Raw genomic sequence first — 21,128 nt, 5'->3', positions numbered from 1 at the left:
CATCGATCCTCTATACGAGCCCGGAGTAACAGAATTACTAAATCGTTACGGAAAGCGTATAGAATCACATGAAAATTACAGCGATTAAATAAAAGAATTACGCGTAACTACAATTTCACGCGACTAACACGAAACCTCGTATAATTAATTTAATATCTTTATCAAATCGAACGTACTTTACTGCCAGCTTCATACACTCGTACAAACACGCGAAAATAAAAGTTAATTATCAAACGGTAAGCAATCCTCTACACGCGCTTCTCACCGTTTCTCGAAAAATCGCGGTTGCTCGAGTCGCGATGCGCCGAAACGCGCGCTAATCTCACGCTATCAAATTTTCGTTTCTCGGCAATTTTTAATCAAAATCGTCTCGCGTTTCCTTCTTCCGAGATTGCTGCGGTGGCCCGTGTTCTTTTTTCTTTTTTTTTTCTCCTCCTCCTCCTCTTCGTTCCTCGTGGTTAACCGCGATTCACCGTCCGGTTCCCATAATCCGAAATTACAGGCGGCCCAGCCTCGCGATGCACGCACGCATTACATGCATGCATAATGCGTTATGCTACGGGGGACCGCGCCGATACAGGCTATCTCCGGTACAAATGCCCCTCGAAAGCTTATTAGCCGATCGAGCCTTTGAAACGGCAAAAAGAGAGAGACAAAGGAATAATAAATGAATGGAAAAGATAAAAAGGAATAGATCGTCGGGCGTGTGGAAGTTCCCTTTGGGAAGAACTTCGCTATCCTCGTTCTCATCTTGTTGTTGGATACTTTTGACAGTGAATTAAAAGATCGAATAAGATAAATGGATAATGACGAGGAGAAGCTTGTTAGGTTAAAACGCTTTCGACAGAGAGAACGCTGGTATTGGTTCAAGTAATTGAGAAATCACGTAGGTAAACCGTGGATACGTCCTGTGCGGTGTTTGGTGGCTTGGAGTGTTCAAGATGCTGCTCAAGTTGGATGTTTGATAAAGATAACCGCACTGCATTTCTCTTTGCTTTTTCTTTTTTCGTTTCCCCGCGTTTGTTTTAGGATTATTCGTGGAATGTTTGCTCGCACGAAATTCGAAACACCGCGCTCTAAGGTGATCCGTTTCTGCTTCTTTCACAGAACGCGACTTGTTCGATCGTTCTCCATGCTTTCAATTTGACGAATACGTGGCTGTGGATATTAATTGAAGGAAAGTTCAAGTTGCTACGTGTAATCGCGATAGGAAATATGAAGTATGATCTCTTCTTCTAACAAACTTATTCAAATGAAGAAGAAAAGTATGTTGAGTGTAATTACATGGAGAAGTACCTAGTACCAAGAAATTCATAACATGTAGTAACATTTATAGGTATTGTTAATAATGAAACGGCAATTGTACATCAGAGATTATTTGAAACACATTTCAAGCAGTCAGGTAGTCATTACACCATACAGTTTATTAAAGCAACCTCGACTTCTTTATTTCACAAATTACGAAGTACAGAAGACACTGGTGCACCTTTTCGTTGCATAAATACGTTCCAATGAATCCTCAGCATTAAAACACATACTAATTACGCGATAGTTAAACGTAAGGATAATTACGTATTTCAAAATTCTGACCGAAATTCAAGATCATTACAACGTCGAATTAAAATTAAAACATTAACTACCCACCACCTGCTTTAGCATACCGCTTTATCGGGGAGGAATTAACGAGAGCAATTTACCGTCCAAATACAGTTCAGACACAGAAGCTCGTAAAATTCATTTATCTTACAGTACATAAAAGCGTACTTAAAATATTTTCCATGGCGCAACAAAGGGAAAAAGACGAAACGTGCAGTATTATAAGTAACTGCGCTTGCACCGATCGTTTAGAGCTTACTTATAAACTCTTACCTCTATTCATTTACATAATACGTAAAAATGAAATTTGGCTCGCTTACATCGGCTGACGAACAGAGAATCTGTAATTATACGCTAAGCTCAATAATAAAATTTGCTTGTTTTGGAAAATTAGCATTTATATTATATGTTAAACCATAAAGAAAAAGCCACGTCCGGCCGAACGTAGCAATTTGTTATCTACGTACATAGTTGGAAAATCTGCATTTATACGACCATCCCGAAGCATAGACACAAATAACCGTAGCAGGTGTTAAGTGTTGCTAGCATTAGGAAAAACGTATAACGATCGATCCGTGTAAGACGTCCGTTCAATAGAGAACGTCAGTTTAACGAGGCACTTAGGTTATATAGATAGAGGCGGCGCAACGCGTAACAATTTAAATTACAATGTCCCGCAAAACTGATAGCGTAAGGGGAAGGAGAAATTAAGTTATCTATTACCGGGGTCGTAAACTATTCGCGGTTATCTCAATTGAACTGGCCGTTATCGATCGATTTAACAATTTAATGCCGTCGTTATTCGAACGACAACGGATGGTCCACGAGGATATAGACATTTCGCGATGATTCGACTCTTAGAAGTCCATCGTTCTTCGTTGAATGTAAGAAAATTTGGAACATCGATGAGATTTTCTGGTTGTCTATTTACGAATGTGAGAAACATAAAGATATTGTATATTTGCTTCTTTCATTGGAAAAAAGCAATTCTTCGGTATAGTTGTCAAAGGACATAGGGAACATAATATTAGAAACACCTCTGAAATAATCTAACATACAATTGAAAATATTAGAATAAGTAATCTTTGTGTCGCTGGAAGCACATTTGGAAAAATGTAAATAGAACTTTTTCTTTTGATAAAAAATTGTAATTGTAGAAATTACATAAGGAAGAAAGATAAATTGTTTAATGAAAGATCAGAGGAAGGGGGAAAAATTCGAAAGATAAATAAAATAACGCGTAGAAAAATTTGTCTCAACAAGATTATTTCATTTGATTCTCGAAAAAGAATTTTATTTGCTCGATCCACAAGGAAACTATTTCCTTATCCGGATATCTCTGCTCGTACGTATACCTACAAACGTATTCAATTTATGCTGACATAACGCGTGGCTTATCGTGAAAAGGCATACAATTTTTCACACTGGCGTGGCGCCATTCTACTTCAATATTAATCTAGAATAACGTTCAAAGCGGATACCATAATCAAGAAGATGGCAAATAATTCGCACGACACGTGTTAGTCATGGGGTCAATGAGAAAGGTCTACCTCATCGAATCGCGCAATTGGGTCAAGTAACACTATCAATTATCATTTCATGAAACAATCAATTTAATTTGAATGATGATTGATATTCCTTCGCTTCGCATCATTGGGTGTACGATTAAGATTAAATGGAAGGTTTTCGTCGTAGTATTTTGATAGAACGTAAAGGATAAAAATAATATGGAAGATAAAAACAAAAAGAAATCGGTATTCCTTTTTTTTCCCTTAGACTTCTCTGATGAAGTAATTAAGATAGATAGATAGATTTGTCAGTCAGTCATCGTATAACACGGTTAATTCGTTCCGTGTTGTATCGAAATCGTGTTAAGAGAAACTTGTTCTATACGAGGATTGTCCAAGTCCACTGAGTCTTGCCATATGGAAATCTTATTGCGAGAATATCGTGTTGTAGAGGAGGACTGTCGCAATTTTTCCATCGAAACCGTGTTTCCGGAGTTCCGTGTTACACGAGGGTTCGATGTATTCCAACCTTGTATCCTTAAGATAGCACTTGGATTACGATTTTTATGAACTTCTCGGTATCGCACGTAACTTACTACTACAAACATCACAGTTATACTACTACGGTGATGATCAACAACATTTTTCTTTCCAACTTTAATCTCCATCCTTGCTTCTTATCTCTTTGGTTTCCTGCAACTAGGTTATCTGCTTCGATTAAATAATTAATAAATTGAAATTGATAAAAGCATAAGCAAAATCCTCCGATAATAAAAAGAAACAAATGGATTCGGTCGCATATTCGTTCTTTATATCTTGGATTATCTACTCTGTTTAAAATTAACTCACTGATTGTCTGGCAATATTTAAACGTGATCTCTATAGATGACTTACGAGCGATTTGATAAATGCACGTTTCATTATAATCGTTCTTTATATTTTCTACCAGTAAAACGGAACCAGTGGTCTTTTTATTCGTAAAATCATCAACTGGCTGATTCATCGTGTTCCATTACCGGGTATATTGACGTAACACATGCGAGGTCACTTCTCAAGTCGACTAATAGGCAACTGAAATTAATTAAGATCGAAGGCAGGATAAAAGTGCGCAATGGCAAACTACTTTCAAAGTAGATCGCTTTGCCTCTACCTACAACACAAACTAAGAACCAAAGGACGAATTGTATCAGGCATAATAGCTGTCTTTATATATTTTTTCTTCAGGCAATACCGACACGATTTATTTCGCAACATGAATCTTCCAAAGATTCTGTGTCTTAATTTTTACATTTACGTTCGTTTAAATTTTTTTGCAAGAAGCAAATAAATTGTTAATTGAACCTTAAAAAGCAATTATAACATAATAACATTAAACTGATCGAACGACACGATTTTATTTTAAGATGTTAGCTATCACCTATCAAGAAGATATTCTGAAAACCTTGATCGTTGTAATCTGCTAAAAATTAACTACTTCCATATTCTTTATCATCCTCATTATCATAAATTATTCTAGTGCCATAGAACAGCCAATAAACGGATGATACAACTCGATAATATTTTCTACTTTCAAATACGTATACCTTTTATAATTCTATATTTTTATTTCCTTTAATAAAACGTTAGATCTGTAAATAAAATTATTCTGAGAATCGTAATTGCCCTAACATACTAAAAGCAAATTAGTTTCGTATATAAATCCTCGCTTCAAATTATTCTATTTCAAGAAACATGGTCACCGTTATCCTCTATATTCTGTATGTTGGTAATTACCTTTGTCTTTCATAACTGAAAAGTTAGACCGGTTTTACACGGAGATAAACGTACTGAACGCCTACGGAATACGCATGCACATCAATAGAAGCGTTCGCGCGACGATTCTCGTGAGACGTGGTATCGCGATGCTCATTTCGTGTATCCTGGCGACGATACCTCTCCTACGAAGGCGACAAACGAAACAAATTAAATATTTTCTTCGTATACAATCGCACGCACGAGTGTGTGTGACAAATTGCATGTCAGCACAGCGGGAGCGAAAGAAACTTTTTAGAAAAACTGAACGCGCTAGCTCCGCCTCTTACTTGAACGCGTATGACAGTGATCGAATTACATACTTTTTACATGTTCACCTTAACAACAATACCGCTATACCTCTCCATTTTTCAATATAAAATTTCCAAAACAGTTTCGCATCGTATATTAATGTTTCTTTTTTAATTTCTAAGAAAATTTTCACTGTAATAGATGGAGACGTTATCTTGGCGATGGATTGATACAGAGATCACGTGTTAAATATGGAAAGTTTGAGGCTTGACATCCCGACTTCGATATCGCTAGATCTCGCCATATTTCAATATAAGATATCCCACACCGTTTCACATCGTACGTTAGTTTTTTAAAAACTCCAAAGAAGATTTTCGCCGTAATAAATGGGAACGTTAGCTTGGCTTTCATACACAAATTACGTGTTAAATATGGAAACTTCGAGGCTCGATATCTCGACTTTAATACCGCCAAGCCTCCATATTCTTTTATCCAACATTTTCAATACAATCTCGCGTCGTATATTAGTCTTTTTGAAAAATTCCTAAGACAATTTTCACCGCGATAAATGGAAAGGTTATCTTGTCTACGCTTTCATACACAGATTACGTGTTAAATATGGAAACTTTGAGGCTCGATATCTCAACTTTGGTACCGCTAAGCTTCTTTAAACTTTAACCACGTGAAACTCATTTTCTCGCAGAAATACCTTAAAATAAACGGCGATGTTCACAATGGTGCGTAGCTCGGGATACGCGTATTTGCAAATACGCACCGCTGTGAACCCGGCCATAGTATCCGCCGGCGAAATTTCGGCCTGCATCAAAAACTCGTCTCTACTCTCTGCTCTTAAGTGAGCTGCCACGCGTTAGTAAAAGGAGGCGGACCACAGAAAAGAACATACGCAAGGTAGATCATACACTCGACAGGTGGTCGCAATTATTACGCTCTGCTGTCAGCTACATGCGCAACACCCCCACACAAACGTAGCTTTCCACAAGCGTAGGTATCTACGCGTCGGCTGACAAGCGACTACGGAATGACCAGTCGTGTAAACGCGTAATATGACACGCGAAATCGTTTCCAGGTATCGAATTACCAGGAATTGGAAGTAAAGAAGCCACGGGACCGCAAGGTGCACCGCGATGGGGTGCTGGACCGGTCTCGTATCGAACGGTTGGCCTATGCCATGTGGGAGATCGCGGATTTTCGAACGTCGTTTCACATTGTAACCGGTGTAGAACGATTTATGTGTTGGCTTATATCGGCTGGATACAGAAAAGAATGCCGTAGGATGATGTACGGTGTGGTTGCGTTGGTGGCAAACGTGTTTCGTTGGCGTAGACACGCTTTCGTGAGGTGAACTTTTGCATTGTGTTTTTTTTTTTTTTGCAGTTCAGTTCAGAGAAGTTCGAGGATGTTTTAAGTACGAAGCAAATGGATTTTGAGGCTCCGGTGGCAAAGGTGGCGATTGTTCGCGACAGCTTTTAGGGTGGTCGTAAAACGTTGCCATTCGATCTTTTTGGAGGTCCTCTTTTTAAATTTCCTTTGTCTTTTATCATCGCCTAGGCATAGGTCTTGGTTCGTTTTTTATCCGTTATATTGTAGAAAAAAGAACTTAGGAAACAGATGAACAAATTTAGTATAAATGTTGTTTTCCTATCTCATTCTAGAGATTGAAAAATCGACGTAAACGAATAGTGGAAAGAACCACGGCTACGTTGCGCTTATAATAATATGCCAATTAACGCGTACAACTTTCTAAACACACATAGATCGCTAATCGCTGACACAGAAATTACCAAAGCTCGGCACGTCGTGTCGGTATAATTAATAATCCATCGATGCTTTTTGAGAAGACAATTCACGCAACAACGCTGCTACCCGAGAGGAACATTAATCTACTTGATCGTTTGAAAGAGTATGTTGATTCGACTGATGCATCTGATCGTTTTAATGTCGTTAATGACATGCTTGAAAAATGATGCGTGAAATTATCGAAGCGAAACTCGCACTGGCGTGAACGCGAGTGTTATTAGACACGAGTTGGTTTGCACATTTCATTTAATGATCCTGGCTTTTAAAAGGAAGATTGATTTGCCCGATCGTACGATTCAGGATGCTGTGTACGTCTGATTAAATTATTTTCAATTCACCGACGTGATCTTAATTAACATTAAACGACGGTAATAAACATTCTGCAAAAGCGACTACAAAATTTAACTTGCAGCAGGTTCGTCTTTTATTTTTAAACGCTTTTCTTTATCAGTTTGCCTTGCCAAGCTTATTAGATATGTCATGTTCAAGATCTATAAAGAAGTCATCAAGATTTTTCTACACATCTGCGAGAAATCATAAATCGATGAAACAAGAATTAAAAGTAAGAAAATATTTGGCACCGGCTATTGAGAATCGTTTCCAAGCTCTGTAAAAAAGATTCCCCAAGGTTTGTCGGTAATTCTCTCCCATCAAATACGAAAATTGTAGAATAATCGCTAAAATTGTATATCGATAGAACAACAATTCAGAACGAGATTAAAAATGTTGAGAAACGTCGTACACAAATATGTTCGCTCGGTGGGGAATAACGTTCAACTTGGTCAACTATTTTTGAGATAGAAGTCATAGGAAAAGCGTAATTCATAGGCGACTAATAGGCTCGTTAGGTTTCTCAGAGCGGAAAGAGAAGATGGTGGAAGGAGGGAATCAACGCCAGTAATGTCGGCCAGCGTTAGATTCTACATAGAAAGCGACGCGCGAGGAGCTCATTAATGCTTAAAAATATCGGTAGAACGTTTTGCTTTCTGGCCATGAAACGAACATGACGAGGTCGTTGATTAATCGCGTGTCAATTTACCGTCGACGACAGACGATTTACACGGCGAAACGGTGAGTCAGCGTTTGTCCCATTTGAAATTCAAAACGATCGCGCGGATATGCGCTCGAAGACTAAACGTCGAGCCGAGGAATTTCTTGATCGAAATCGTTTCTACCTTTTACGTGCTCTAAAACATATTGTTCTAAAATTTTAGACAACGACAAATATATGTACATTTAGTTGATTTACAACTTGTTGAAGCAGTATCGAAGATACAAACATCAGTACACTGTTTGCAACTTCTTCTGTTAAAAGTTACAACATGAAAATTAAAACTGCTATGTATAATACGTACAGTAAAAACTAATATTTCTATAAATATTTCTTAACAACATCTTAATCTAACGCAATAAAAAGGCGTAACGATAATCGCGTATTGATCGGATCGTTTATTTGAAACGTAGTGCCAGTCTAGTTTTTTGAAGAAACTAAGAAAATGAAAAATGTACTATTTTCACGTGAACTTTTTGCTTCTAAACAATTTATAATTTCAATCTCGAAACATTCGTCTGTTTTAATCAGTTTTCCTTAATCGATGGAACTACATAATATTTTATTTTGAAAGCAACGTAAGTCCATTTCCTGTAATCTGTATCCTGTCCAAACAGTGGAGACACTAGTAATTAGAAACAAATGATAGCGAATGTAATCCTAACCCTTGTATCTGATATAATATAGCATATACGGATGTGAACAAGTTTTTTATATACGTTTTAGTAATATTCTGGTAAATTATTATTACATTTGTTAAATTAGTATTACTGAGATTAAATTTAATTGTTACAATTAAATGTAATTATTGTTACATTTCAAGTATTATTAAATTAATAATACTTTTACATTCATATCGGGTCGTATCGAAGTGCAAACCTAAGATCGAAGAAGGTACATGTTGTTGTTATCTTGCTTTCGTCTCTCGCAATGAACAACCTGGTGTTAATATTAAAATTATGATAGTGGTACAGGAGGTACGTTTATTGCAGTTTAACACACTAATGTTATAAGAATTTTAATTCATTTAATTCTATTCTATTTATTTTCAAGTATCGTAGAGACGTTTCGAAACAGAAGTATGGAACATAAATTTTAAACAATTAAAATTTGATAAATTTATATAATTTACTATCTTTGCAAGTTCAAGCCCATTCATAGCTATGAAAAACGATATTAGTCGAGTTAATTCTGAACAAAAATATTTCTATAAAAATATGAATTTACATTTACTTAAACACATAGAGACACGTGGATAAACCAAATGGACCGTATCGCCAGTTTTCATTCGATGGAAACGCAAACACCTAAATATTTCAAAATCAAAGAAAAAATGTACTTACGCCACTTTCGAAATAAACGCTGCAATCGTACCAAACTTAACTCAATTCAACAATTCAACTCAATATCCATTAGTTCAATCGTTCGATCTACAACGTACCTACTCTAAAACTTCAACTTTCGCCGCAGCTGTAGAAAGATTGCAGCCATCGTTAAAATTTTGCATTTTCTGGGCGAATAAAGCACCGCTTCGTGGCAAAAGCAATCTCGAATGCGAACGAGTTCGAGAGGTGTTTCCTCTCATGGTTCCAGCGAACTCGAATTACGAGCGTATAATTTCTCGACGCTGCGCTCGCTTGCGTTCATGTACCCTTTACGAGTTATTATCTCGCTTGCAGTATGGCGGGCGAGATACAAGAATAAGGGGAAACAAAAGTATAGAAATTGAAGGGGCCCGTGTGTCGATCGAAAAAATTACCATGATCGTTACCACGCTTTTACTCGATCTTTGAAATATCGCTTTCTGTATTTTAATATAGATATTTATAGCCACGCTTCAAGCGTGAAAGCGCGATTTTCGTTCGTGATAAAGTTTACCTTCAATTTTAATTTCTTAACTCACCGAACGTAGGGTTTAAAGACTTCCTTTCAAAATTTTCAAATATTCCTTATCTACCGTTATATTCAAGTAAAAGATGTATTATATTACTCTATAAAATGACGAAAAAATCGAAACGCGGTAATGTTATTTTCCACGGAGTTTAAAGCCTTCCTTTATAACTTTCCAAATATTTGTTATTCATCGTTGTATTCAATATACGTATTTAAGAAATTACGAATAAATGGAATTAATTTTATAATCGTCTTATCGTGATATAACGCGATTAAAATGATTTTTAAATGTCAACATACGATGATAAAACTGGTGTCTACGTTATAATAATCAAACGTTGTAAAAGTACAAAGCCCTTCGTTTTTTCTTGGCTGGAATTTGTATTACCTTTTAATTAATGGGATGCGCGTAATCTTCGGTAATGATATTATGGAACTAGAGAAAAATTGATTAAAACATAATTACTTCCGGCAAAACGAGTTCGTAACACGTCGCGCTTGGGACAACGCGGCGATCGATCGATCGTAACTTAATCGAAACGCGATCCAGCCCACCTAGACACGCTGTCCTTGTAATAGAGATCAATAACTGATGATGACTCTAATCGTTTCATCTTAATCGATACAAATTTTCCGTATCTGCTTGCCAATCATAATTTCTTTACGGTTGATCGCATTAGTCTTATTGTATAAAAAAGTATTTGCCTATATGTGTGTGTGTGTGTATGTGTGTGTTTGTATAATGTGCACCCACGTTACGTAAACAGGATTATGTTTATGTAGTCCTCGTGCAACGCGAGAAGAAAGTTACATTACCGGCTTTTAACGAGAGGAAATAGCTAAACAGAGAGTTATTTCACAGCGAAACTATCTAGTTAGTCAAATCAGCTAATTCTCTCGAACTGACACTTATTTAATTATACCGCATATTTCGATCAATTTCAAGTTTCCTTCGTTCGTGCTGCTTTCGATTAACATTTGACCCGAACACCGGCAAACGAGATTTTACTTTCTTGAAATTAAATTCCATGTACGAATCTTGCAACAAAATTTATTTCAATATACATTTATTTCAACTGAGAATTTATGTCAAGGTTCTGATCAATTTTCAAAATTTCGTTTATCGATTGAACGAACTTTTTCAAGTTCGCCTAAGATTCACGAAAAGAATTTAAATCGTCGATCGAATTTGCTGTCAGACAGTTAGGATCCTGGAAACAGTATACCGTTGTTTAGAACAGAACATTTTACACCAGCGCGAAGGAAGAAAGAAGAAGAATTAAAATTAATTAACATCGGAATAAAATGTTATTTATGCCTTTCTATCCGCGGTATTTAACGCTGACATGCTGCAGACACTCCGAAATTGATCTGAAAGTAAAATCTTATATACGCCTTTCTATGCGCGGCATTCAATGCTGACACGCAGTGCTAGACACTCCAGTAAAGCAAACTCGAATGAAAATAAATCTGTCAATAAGGTAAACGTGTGAATTAGTAAGATTGGTCATTAAATGGCACGATCAACCTTTCCTCCTTCCATTAACATCGCACACGAGAGAAACCAAAAGGTTGCAAACGTTTTCTTCAAACAGCCCGTATCCACCCACGTTCGTTTTATAGGGGAACCAATAGGCAAGATGCAACTAACACGCCTTCTACAACGCGCCTTATTGTCCGCTGTCAGCGTTACGACTGTCGAACAGCGTTTCCGCGCGGAATACAACACCCAGTTCTACCGGGCGTGCATTTAATTAAAACGACACCTTCGCTTTCTCCGGGGGCAGGATAACGTGATCCAGCCGTGAACGTTATCCAAGTGGTGGTAAACAGTTTCATTGAGCGTTAAAACCCACGGAGGGTATGTTGCTCTATTTTTGTTTTACGACGTCCCGAGTTTCGCGAGTCGGATAATTCTTCGAACATACGAGATCTTCAGTTGAATTAAATCGGTAATTTTATCCTTAGGAATTTTATACGTTCGTAATTAATTTAAACATCGCGGAATTTCTCTTTTTTTTTTTTTTAATTTTTCCATCGAGACAAGGGTCTACAGTGAGATCCGTTATAACGAGACGTGATAAAGTGCGCGCGTACCGAGCGAATATTCAAAGTCGATTTTCTCGAGAACAAAGCCTCAAACGAAAAATTGTTATTCTATATTTTCGACTTCTTTTTTCGCGTAGAATCACTCCCTTTCCGCTTGTACCACCAGTTACCAACCACCCTGTATATTTTCTGATTTTTTTTCAAATTTGAACGGTGTTATCGCGATAGCCGAGTCTCATAACTACACTGCGGATTACATATGCGTTTACGCAACATTCAAAGATGCAAAGATGCACAGAATTGCACACGATATGCAGAAATATATAAAATATTCATATCTAGTGCGTATTGAGGTTGAATGAGAGTGTGTATGGAAAATTATCAATGTAAATCAATCTGAATTTTATAGCCGACAGGCAAAATTTACTAAAACACATATATACATAAAATATCCAAAATACGGTATCTGGTAGACTACGTAGTAGACGAAACAAACCTCTGCATAGGTTTCACTTTTTCGAGATTATTTTAACAAAAATATAGATTTACATGAAAATCTGCAGTCTACTTGTAATAGTATCAGTGAAATATCAAAGTGTTTCGTATAGCGCATATAGCGGGTGATTTATATTCACGAGCGTACATTTCCAGATAATAGTATCGAATAGTATTGAAAACAACGATACGAAATGGGTTATTTCAAATAGTTATAGCAGCAGTTTAATGTCTCTTCTATGGGCTTACAAAACTTCCTCTTTACGTCCTAACCAAGATTTAAAACACCAGTGCACATAAAAGAATTGCGCTTTATTTTCCACTGTTACTGCCCCGTTTGAAATTGTCGCCATGAAATAAATATAATTCTGTATCGTCGTCATCGGTAGCAGCATCATTGACACGTTCCACACTACTACGTACACTCGACGTGTTCAATATCGAGTACATACTAAAAGTGTTTCGACAGAAAAATAATAATTAAAGCAAGAAGAAAATAAATTTAACTTATTTCTGCATAAATTTCTTTTGTGCGCTCAAAAGCAAATATGTTTGACGATAGATGATGGAAAAGTAATATTTGTTAACTTAAGTAATAATTGTTAACTAGTGAAAAGCTTTCATACGCTTTCAAACTGTACTCAACGACAAATTTCCAAACGAAGCTCCTCACATTTGTACCATAAAGCCACCCACATGATAATCAAACAGCTAAAAAATGCTACCAAATGGACAAATTGTGAATGTGAAATATTAAAAAAAAAGAAAAACATTTGTACGAATATGCCCGTCTTCTGCTTTTAATAAAATATTTTACACTGTTATCGATAGACGTCGTTCCATATTAATCGGCTACAATTATCCTATATCATGTTTCAATTACAAATAAAATCTACTGGTGTGCGCAACAGAATTAGCGAACCTAATTGTAAATAATTAACAATCTTTCTATTGCTTTGCGTAAACGAAAATCGATTGAAGCGGTCGGTTAGTATCTATCGGTTGTAAAACGAAATCATTCATCGACGCGGATTTGCTGCAACCTGGCGAACCGGTGCGGAACAACGGGAGACCACCTGCGCGTTTCTGCCATTTGGTGCCGTGCAAGGATGAATGAAAAACGAGCATCGCACACGTGCAAACTGCTCGTACAACGGTGTACACGTGGTAATAAAGGCGCACCACGAACGGGTGTATCGCGTCGAACGTTTGGCACTTATATATGGACCGACGCGGCTACGTGGGCAGAAGAAGAAGAAGCGGGGTCAATAAAAAGCAAAGAAGTGTCTGCGAGGAAAGCACGAGTGGGAAAGGGTAGAACGAAGGAAGAAAGCAGAACGCGGAGAACTCTCGAGCATGTAAATTGCACGGTGCGTCCACTGTATCCGATTTTAATGCGACTCGATAACTTTCTGATTTTTCTGTCTTTGGATCCTTGCGATTCTATTATTGATTTACTTGAGAGCAGTCTTGCGAGAATATGGCATAGTTATTAGGTTGGGAATGTGCAATGTGAAAAAATATATCGTCTACAAACGGATATTCTTTGTCGAAGAATATGGAAAATACGTACGCGTATCTGTACTTTTTCGTTGAATTTCGTATCTTTATAGGTCATTATATAAACATAGGTCAGCATATTTGTTTAATGCGAAATACTAAAATACAGTTTAATCTATTCTTAATATAAAATTGAATTATATATTACGATTGGGGTTACTTTATTTTCAGAAAAGATATTACTTAAATTTGTATTGCGATAACGGGATATAGTTTATTGTTAAAGTAATTTACTACGCTAGAAATAAATGTATGAGTCACACATTATCGAACGTTATTTTTAGAACATTGAAAAAACAGCACGTCCTCCTTTTTTTCTATTGGTAGATATGTTTCATGCATCCAGCTTACTGACTAGATAAGTTAACCACAAGGTTGTTTCTCTTATTTGATATTCGCATGTAAACTAGATATATTCGCATGTAACTAAGGAATTACGTGACCGGAAAAGGAAGTATCGATAACAGAAGTAGAAATTTACGCATTGCACGGAAAAATTACTTCGACAGAGCTGAAAAATTCATATCAAAGAGTCGATAAATTAACTCCGATACATCCTGCATTCGAGAGATACAGAAAGCAGAATTACGAATTTATTTGTTCGCACTGATCGGGCTTCACGATTTTGTTTTCATTTTAAATTACTTCCTTTAAATTCCAATACTGATAAATTACGTCTCTCTTTCTCTCTTTCGATATAAATTGTATTAAAATTAAAATACACGTACAAAAAGGATGAAACTATCGCAAAATGAGGGAGAAGAAAGACAATCAAGTAGGCAACATAGACAACGAGTAAACAGCCGAAAAGGAAATCCGCAGCATCTGCGCGAATTTCGTAACTGCTTCTCTCGAGACTGTTTATCGTTGTTGGATAATGAGCTGTCGGCAAAGATAAATTCGCGGAACACACAAACAGTCGGCTTGATAGCTCGGTGCACGGCGCACCTTAGACACGCGTGCATTTATTTATACGCGTGAAGCAGACCGGTGCACGGGATGCAGAAATCATGCACTTTTAGCCAAACTCGATAAAATTCCATACTCTTTCCCGCTGCCTCGAATACCTGAACGTGAGCGGCTGGTTCGGTTGTTCCTGCAGGGCTCATATCTTTGACAGTCTCGAACGTGTCACACTCGCAAAGTATGGAGCACTCGCTGCAATTCGAAACTCCAGATTCGTTTCATATCAAAAGAACGTTCGTAGTAGAGGTTCTGCGTTTTGACGGTTCTCTTTTCAGGTTTCAGAGAAATATTAATAACCACGAGTAGAATGAGGGAGAAAGCGAAAATTTACATATCTCTTGATTTACAACGAGAAAACGTATCCTAACTCAGTACAGTTTCTTACTTTTGAGTGGCGTTATTCAAAGTTTGTCTGCAAACTGCAACCATTCATTGCCACACCGGAGATGTAACGGATATCCAGCTATTTCCGTGAATAGCGATCAATATAGGAAAGCAATTCCACGAAACTACCAGTTGAAACAAAGTTTGGAATTTGTCAGTTCGAAAAGATTGAGCCGGAAGGGATCGGAAGATGAAGAAGAAAATGATCGAGGAATATCAATCGCTCGGTTATTCGAAAATTTATTAATTGGGATAATCGAGATCCTATTGTATCACGTTTAGTATGATATCGGCAATTGTCCTAACGCTAGGCGGTATGAACGAAGATGTACACAGGAGCGTACATGGGTATGGCTTAACTAGGCTCGTTGTCATCGTGAGATATAACCGCGTAGATCTCGACTGCAGACGAGCTAATGGTATTCAGGAAAGTTTTACCTGCAATTTAAAGCGTCCCGTCCTCGACGAATCAGTCAAAGGGGAACGGGAAACCTCTAGATCCGGCAGATTTACGCTTTTACAGAGGCTCGTATCTTCGTGCGACCTTTGAGCGCTCGTTCCGACTGCGTAGAACGATGTTTGAGTACGTCGTGAAGAACGAGCGAAATCTCGTGTAGAGACTCGTGTAATCTGGAAAAACACGTGTCTCGTGGGAACAGGCTATCGAGGAACGTGCGTGTCTTGCCGCATTGACATTTTGATAAGTGCTGGGATTGGTTGGAAATAGAACGAGTTTCTATAGTCCAATAGGATCTCGTTCGTTCGAATCAATTAGTTCTAAAGCGAGCCGATAATCTAATTTTTCGCATAACTAAATAAGAGAATCATTACCATTGCTAGAGGAGTAGCACAGCAGGGAGATGGAAAATTTTTCAGAAAATTAATTTAGAATAATAAGTTTGGAATATAGAATTGTCATTGATTATTTTTATAGCGATCCGTGTGAAATTGTTCAGTGAGTCGAAATTAAATACCCACTACTTATCCAGTGAATAAATCAGACTTTACATGAATTCACAGTCTGAAATAGGAAGTGATCGCAGTGATTAATGATGCTTTGCAAAATAGCCTTATAGAACTTATCAGTCCAACACTGTATTGCCTCGAGATTACACATCAGACGATTCTAATGTATGCAATGGCTAAGATTCTATCTCGCAACCGGCAATTCCCTACAAAAACCACAGCCTCCACTTGCTGATTCTATTTCCTTGTACATCCTATTTTTCCCTTACTATAATCACATTACAATTCCACCCGAAGCTTATTGAATACCTCGATAAATCAATCACGAATAATCAATTGACCTTATCCTCTTGCTCGGTGGATCGTCGATGGCCTTCGTTAGCGTAACGAACAAAAGAGAATCGCACTTGAACTGTTGATGCAATAAAGAAAACATACTTAGGGTTATCAATTTAAAGGATGATCGATATCACTTACAATTAAGGCGGCGTTACCATCAGTATCCAGCTGATGCTTCAGCTTTGTAACGAGTGCGGTTATTTATTTATTTACAACCGCCATGCCAGGCTGAATACCGTGTGGGATTAAAGACACGAGATCATTATTTATGCTTTAGCCACGGTTACGCGGTCCGAAGCTAAACTGGACGTCGCGTCATGGCTGCTTGAATTAATCATATGTCACTTGTCTACCGGTATTCCTAGCTGCGAGTCCTTCCTTTTTATTTCTCTCTTTTTTTCTTTCCTCTTTTTGCGAGAAGATGATTAAGACTTCTCTGGAAGTGTATCTGTTCGTTGAACGATAGGTAAAATTGCGAAAGCCTGTTGCAAGCGACACGTCAATGAAATTATTACTCGGCTGATTTCTAAATCGTGTTTTATAGAAATATGTAACTTGAATATACTTCTTTATTTTTGCGTTATAAGCGAAGTGAATAGGTAGTTATTGGCTATTTATTGGTGTAAGAATAAAAGGAAATTTTACTGTTAAATGTGAGAAGTTCAGAATCATTAGCGAATCGTGTTTCGAACATTGATAGATGAGTTGATACATCAAACTTGCCACATACGTACTGTAAGCTTTTCAGACTACCACAGGTGCTGGTAATCATATTTTTAATATTCCTGTATTTTATACTTTACGCGACAGATATTAGATACGTACAAAATCGTGAAAAACAATATGAGATATTTCAATTAAAGGAGGAAATTAACTAGAGGAAATTAAAAAGTTGAGAGAAACAGAATGTGGAAAGAAATATCTGTTTAACGTTGTTGCAGTGATCTCATCGACTATCTCGCCTCTGACTAGACCGATTACAAGTTACAAGTATTATTTCATCGTCTGACACTGGTGACCAAATTGAATTTAAATCTGCACTACCTGCTCACGATTTATGGTTGCGTCGCAAAAATTCCTCGTTGAATGGTCTTTCTTCTTTTTCGTCACGAGACAGCAGCCGTGAAAGTGCCAACCAAGGCTTAAATCGTTTGAATACAATACAACATTCGTCGTGGTGGCATTGCTAATTGCGAAATGCGATCGATCGCGCATCAGCAAACACTAGTCATGCATGACTAGGATCCAGACTGAATAGATGCTGATCACGATATGTATAGATCTGTATGTATATTGTTACCTGTGAAATGAATGGAAGACATATTTCTCTTGGCGTGATCTCACAGGTTGAGAATGAAATGTGAATTATCAATGTGGAACAGAGTTAATGAAAGAGTTATTATTCTATTTTATACTTTGACATACAGTTTTCATCTAAACATTGAAGAGAACTCGTTTAAGTGAAGGGACTATAAATTACTTTTTCGCGACTCTTTGTTAAATTTAGCAAATGGAAGATAAATAAAAAAAAAAAAAAAAAAAAGAAAGGAAGAGATTGCAAGAAGTAGAAAGAAGTTATTGAACATGAAATTATACAAAATGCGAATACTAAATTAACGCGTTTTACTGCGAGCATCTTGAAGTACTTTTACGATCTGCATGTGATATCGATTCATACGAAACACGAATTAGAGATCACGAAATTTTGAAACGAAAGTTTTATAACAATCCACAAGTACAGTGTGTAAAGATTCCATAAGATGGTATTCTGTAGATGTTAAGAATTCAATCGACAACGAACGTGTTAACAATACTATCAATACTATCGTAAATAAAATTTACGTTCAAGATCGATGTTCATTTTAATTTCAAATTTTTCTAATTCATAAAATTTAATATTAAACATAAATCGTAGAATATGTACATCGAAACATTCAAGTATTCTATGAATATCTTCTATTGTATGAGTCTTCTTAACTATTTTCAGGGTGTCGATGTAATCCTATTGGTTCGATAACCACTGCGTGCGACATCGTAACAGGACAATGCCAATGCAAGCCCCATGTGACTGGCAGACAATGCGATCAATGTATGGTGAGTAGATCGCAATAAACATAAGTGGAAATTTATGTGTCTCGTTCCACCTCTTAAAATTGCTTTCACTCCCATTTTCTCGCAATAGATAAAAATTGATACGATTGAGAAAAATAGATAAAGTGATTTTGTATTCCACGAATATGTCAAGAATCGTTTGAATCGCAACTCGTCTCTCAACTTAAGATCATGAAATTCCATTTGCGTATTATACGAAAAACGTGTATACGAAACTCTAGAGACATCGCTTTCTGAAATTTAATACGTCAGAATTACTATAGAATTGCTGCAACTATTATTTCACTAACCGATTAACACATTCGAAGTCGTTACTAGAATCTGATTAAACGCTATGAAGTTTATTATTTGCAATCAGTCTTTTCTATTTTCTCATCTTGTTAAGATTGGTTTCTGGGGTTTGCCAACGGGAGCAGGATGCGCTCCTTGTGGTTGCGATCCTATAGGAGCGTATAATTCTTCCTGTCACGATAGTATGGGACAATGCTACTGTAAACCAGGAGTAGGTGGCACACGTTGCGATGTTTGTCTACCTGGATATTATGGATACTCATCAAACGGATGTCAAGGTACATTTTATAATACGATGCTAATAATTTTAATATATATAAATAATTTTATACGTTTCAATGTACAAACAAAATCCGGAAACGAAGAAATGAAAATGAAGGAAAAGTATGAATTTTTTATAGTCATATGGAAATGCTACTAAATAATACGAAATTTGATATAATTGGATTTAATTAATCAGTATGTAAATGCTATCACATCCTTCACACGTTTTCACATAATTCCCATCAATTTTTTATTTTTAGTTTGCGATTCGTGTGTGCGACCAGGTCACGTTTGTGATCCTGACACAGGTCGCTGTGTGTGTCCAACCTTGACCTTCGGTGAACATTGCGACAGATGCAGATCAGGTTCCTGGGACTTGGTCCCAGGAGTTGGTTGCAGGCCCTGTGCGTGCACCCTTGGTTCCATGAAACCTCAGTGCGACCATCAAGGGCAATGTCCTTGTAGAATCGGCTACGATGGTCTTAGGTGTGAGAAATGCGCGAAAGGTTACTATGGTTATCCTAGGTGTCGACCTTGCAGCTGCAACGTAGCGGGTACCTTGCAGTGTGATGATGAAACTTGCGATTGCAATGATAAAGGGCAGTGTCCTTGCAAGGTATCAAGTTTAACGCATCTTTAAGTGGAATTTTTTAAATATCTAAATTCTTATTATGACTTACAAGACATTGTAGATGATCCGTCAAAAAATTTAGAAAATTAATCTTTGAGTTTTTGATACAATCGAAGCATATAGTTTTTTGTGGAAATATATTCGGTCAGTTTCTTACGTTACACAGAAATTGTACGTTTGTTATTTAGGAATACGTGGTCGGAAGACAGTGTAGTCAATGCAAAGAAGGTACGTTCGGTTTAGCACTGGACAATCCGAAAGGTTGCACCGAATGTTTTTGTTTCGGAAGAACGACCTCCTGTCAACAAGCTGGTCTTAGTTGGGGACAGAGGAGATTGACACGACCACGAACTCTTTACGTCAATGACACTATCAATGATATAATAGTAAGCATCGTAGTATTACGCAAAATAATTTCTACGGAAAATTCTTGTTCTTGTTCAGCTAAATCTTTGTCATTTAATCTTGTAAGAATAAAATTTGTATATTACGCACGTGCAGTGTAAATCTAAATATTCGACATACGTATGCGTATCATTTCGAGAAGAAATTTATCAAATTCAAATTAATTTCTTTTCCATCGATCTCTCTTTCAGATATAATTACATTAGAAATAGAAAAGTTATTATTGCTGTTATTAAAATATTACCAATACTGTAATATGAATAGAATGAAAAAATAATTATTAAGATATTTCTCTATTTATACAGGTTTCTAAATTTAGATCACGAGTGTTTTTATCTCCTATTAACGGTGGTTTAAACATGACCAATGGACTTTCGACGATCCCTGACACTGGAGGTGATGTGACGATACCATCGCATTTGTATTATAATTATCCTCTCTATTGGATGCTACCCGAATCTTTTCTTGGTGATAAGGTAACTTCAAATGTCTCGAAAAACACTTGAACATTTCATTGAATTTTACATTACGCGACAAACAAGTGGCCACACAATGCTAAAAGATGTCTTAACGTAATTCATAATTTTAGGTTGTATCCTACGGAGGATTTTTAAGATTCACAACTTCGACAGAAGGTGGAATACCTTTAAGATCAACTTTTCAATATCCGATCGTGCAACTGCAAGGAAACCGTAAAATTGTCTTAGAATACTATTTACCCGTACCTTCGGATAGCAATCATTACGAAGTCAGGTAA

At 37.0% G+C, this 21,128-nt stretch overlaps 1 protein-coding gene across 4 annotated transcripts in view; it reads left to right on the top strand.

Annotated features, from left to right (window-relative positions):
• Positions 1 to 21,128, top strand: part of LOC126869857 (laminin subunit alpha-1) — a 199,866-nt gene that overhangs the window by 166,678 nt on the left and 12,060 nt on the right. For all 4 annotated transcript variants that reach the window (XM_050626915.1, XM_050626916.1, XM_050626917.1 and 1 more), the window contains 6 exons: positions 18,656 to 18,762; positions 19,166 to 19,349; positions 19,596 to 19,951; positions 20,155 to 20,352; positions 20,677 to 20,847; positions 20,961 to 21,124. In XM_050626915.1, the coding sequence (XP_050482872.1) occupies positions 18,656 to 18,762; positions 19,166 to 19,349; positions 19,596 to 19,951; positions 20,155 to 20,352; positions 20,677 to 20,847; positions 20,961 to 21,124 (1,180 nt within the window). The remainder of the gene's footprint in view (positions 1 to 18,655; positions 18,763 to 19,165; positions 19,350 to 19,595; positions 19,952 to 20,154; positions 20,353 to 20,676; positions 20,848 to 20,960; positions 21,125 to 21,128) is intronic.

The sequence above is a fragment of the Bombus huntii genome, chromosome 9, assembly GCF_024542735.1.
Source record: "Bombus huntii isolate Logan2020A chromosome 9, iyBomHunt1.1, whole genome shotgun sequence".
Lineage (NCBI taxonomy): Eukaryota > Metazoa > Arthropoda > Insecta > Hymenoptera > Apidae > Bombus > Bombus huntii.
This window is presented reverse-complemented; position numbering and strand designations above follow the sequence as displayed.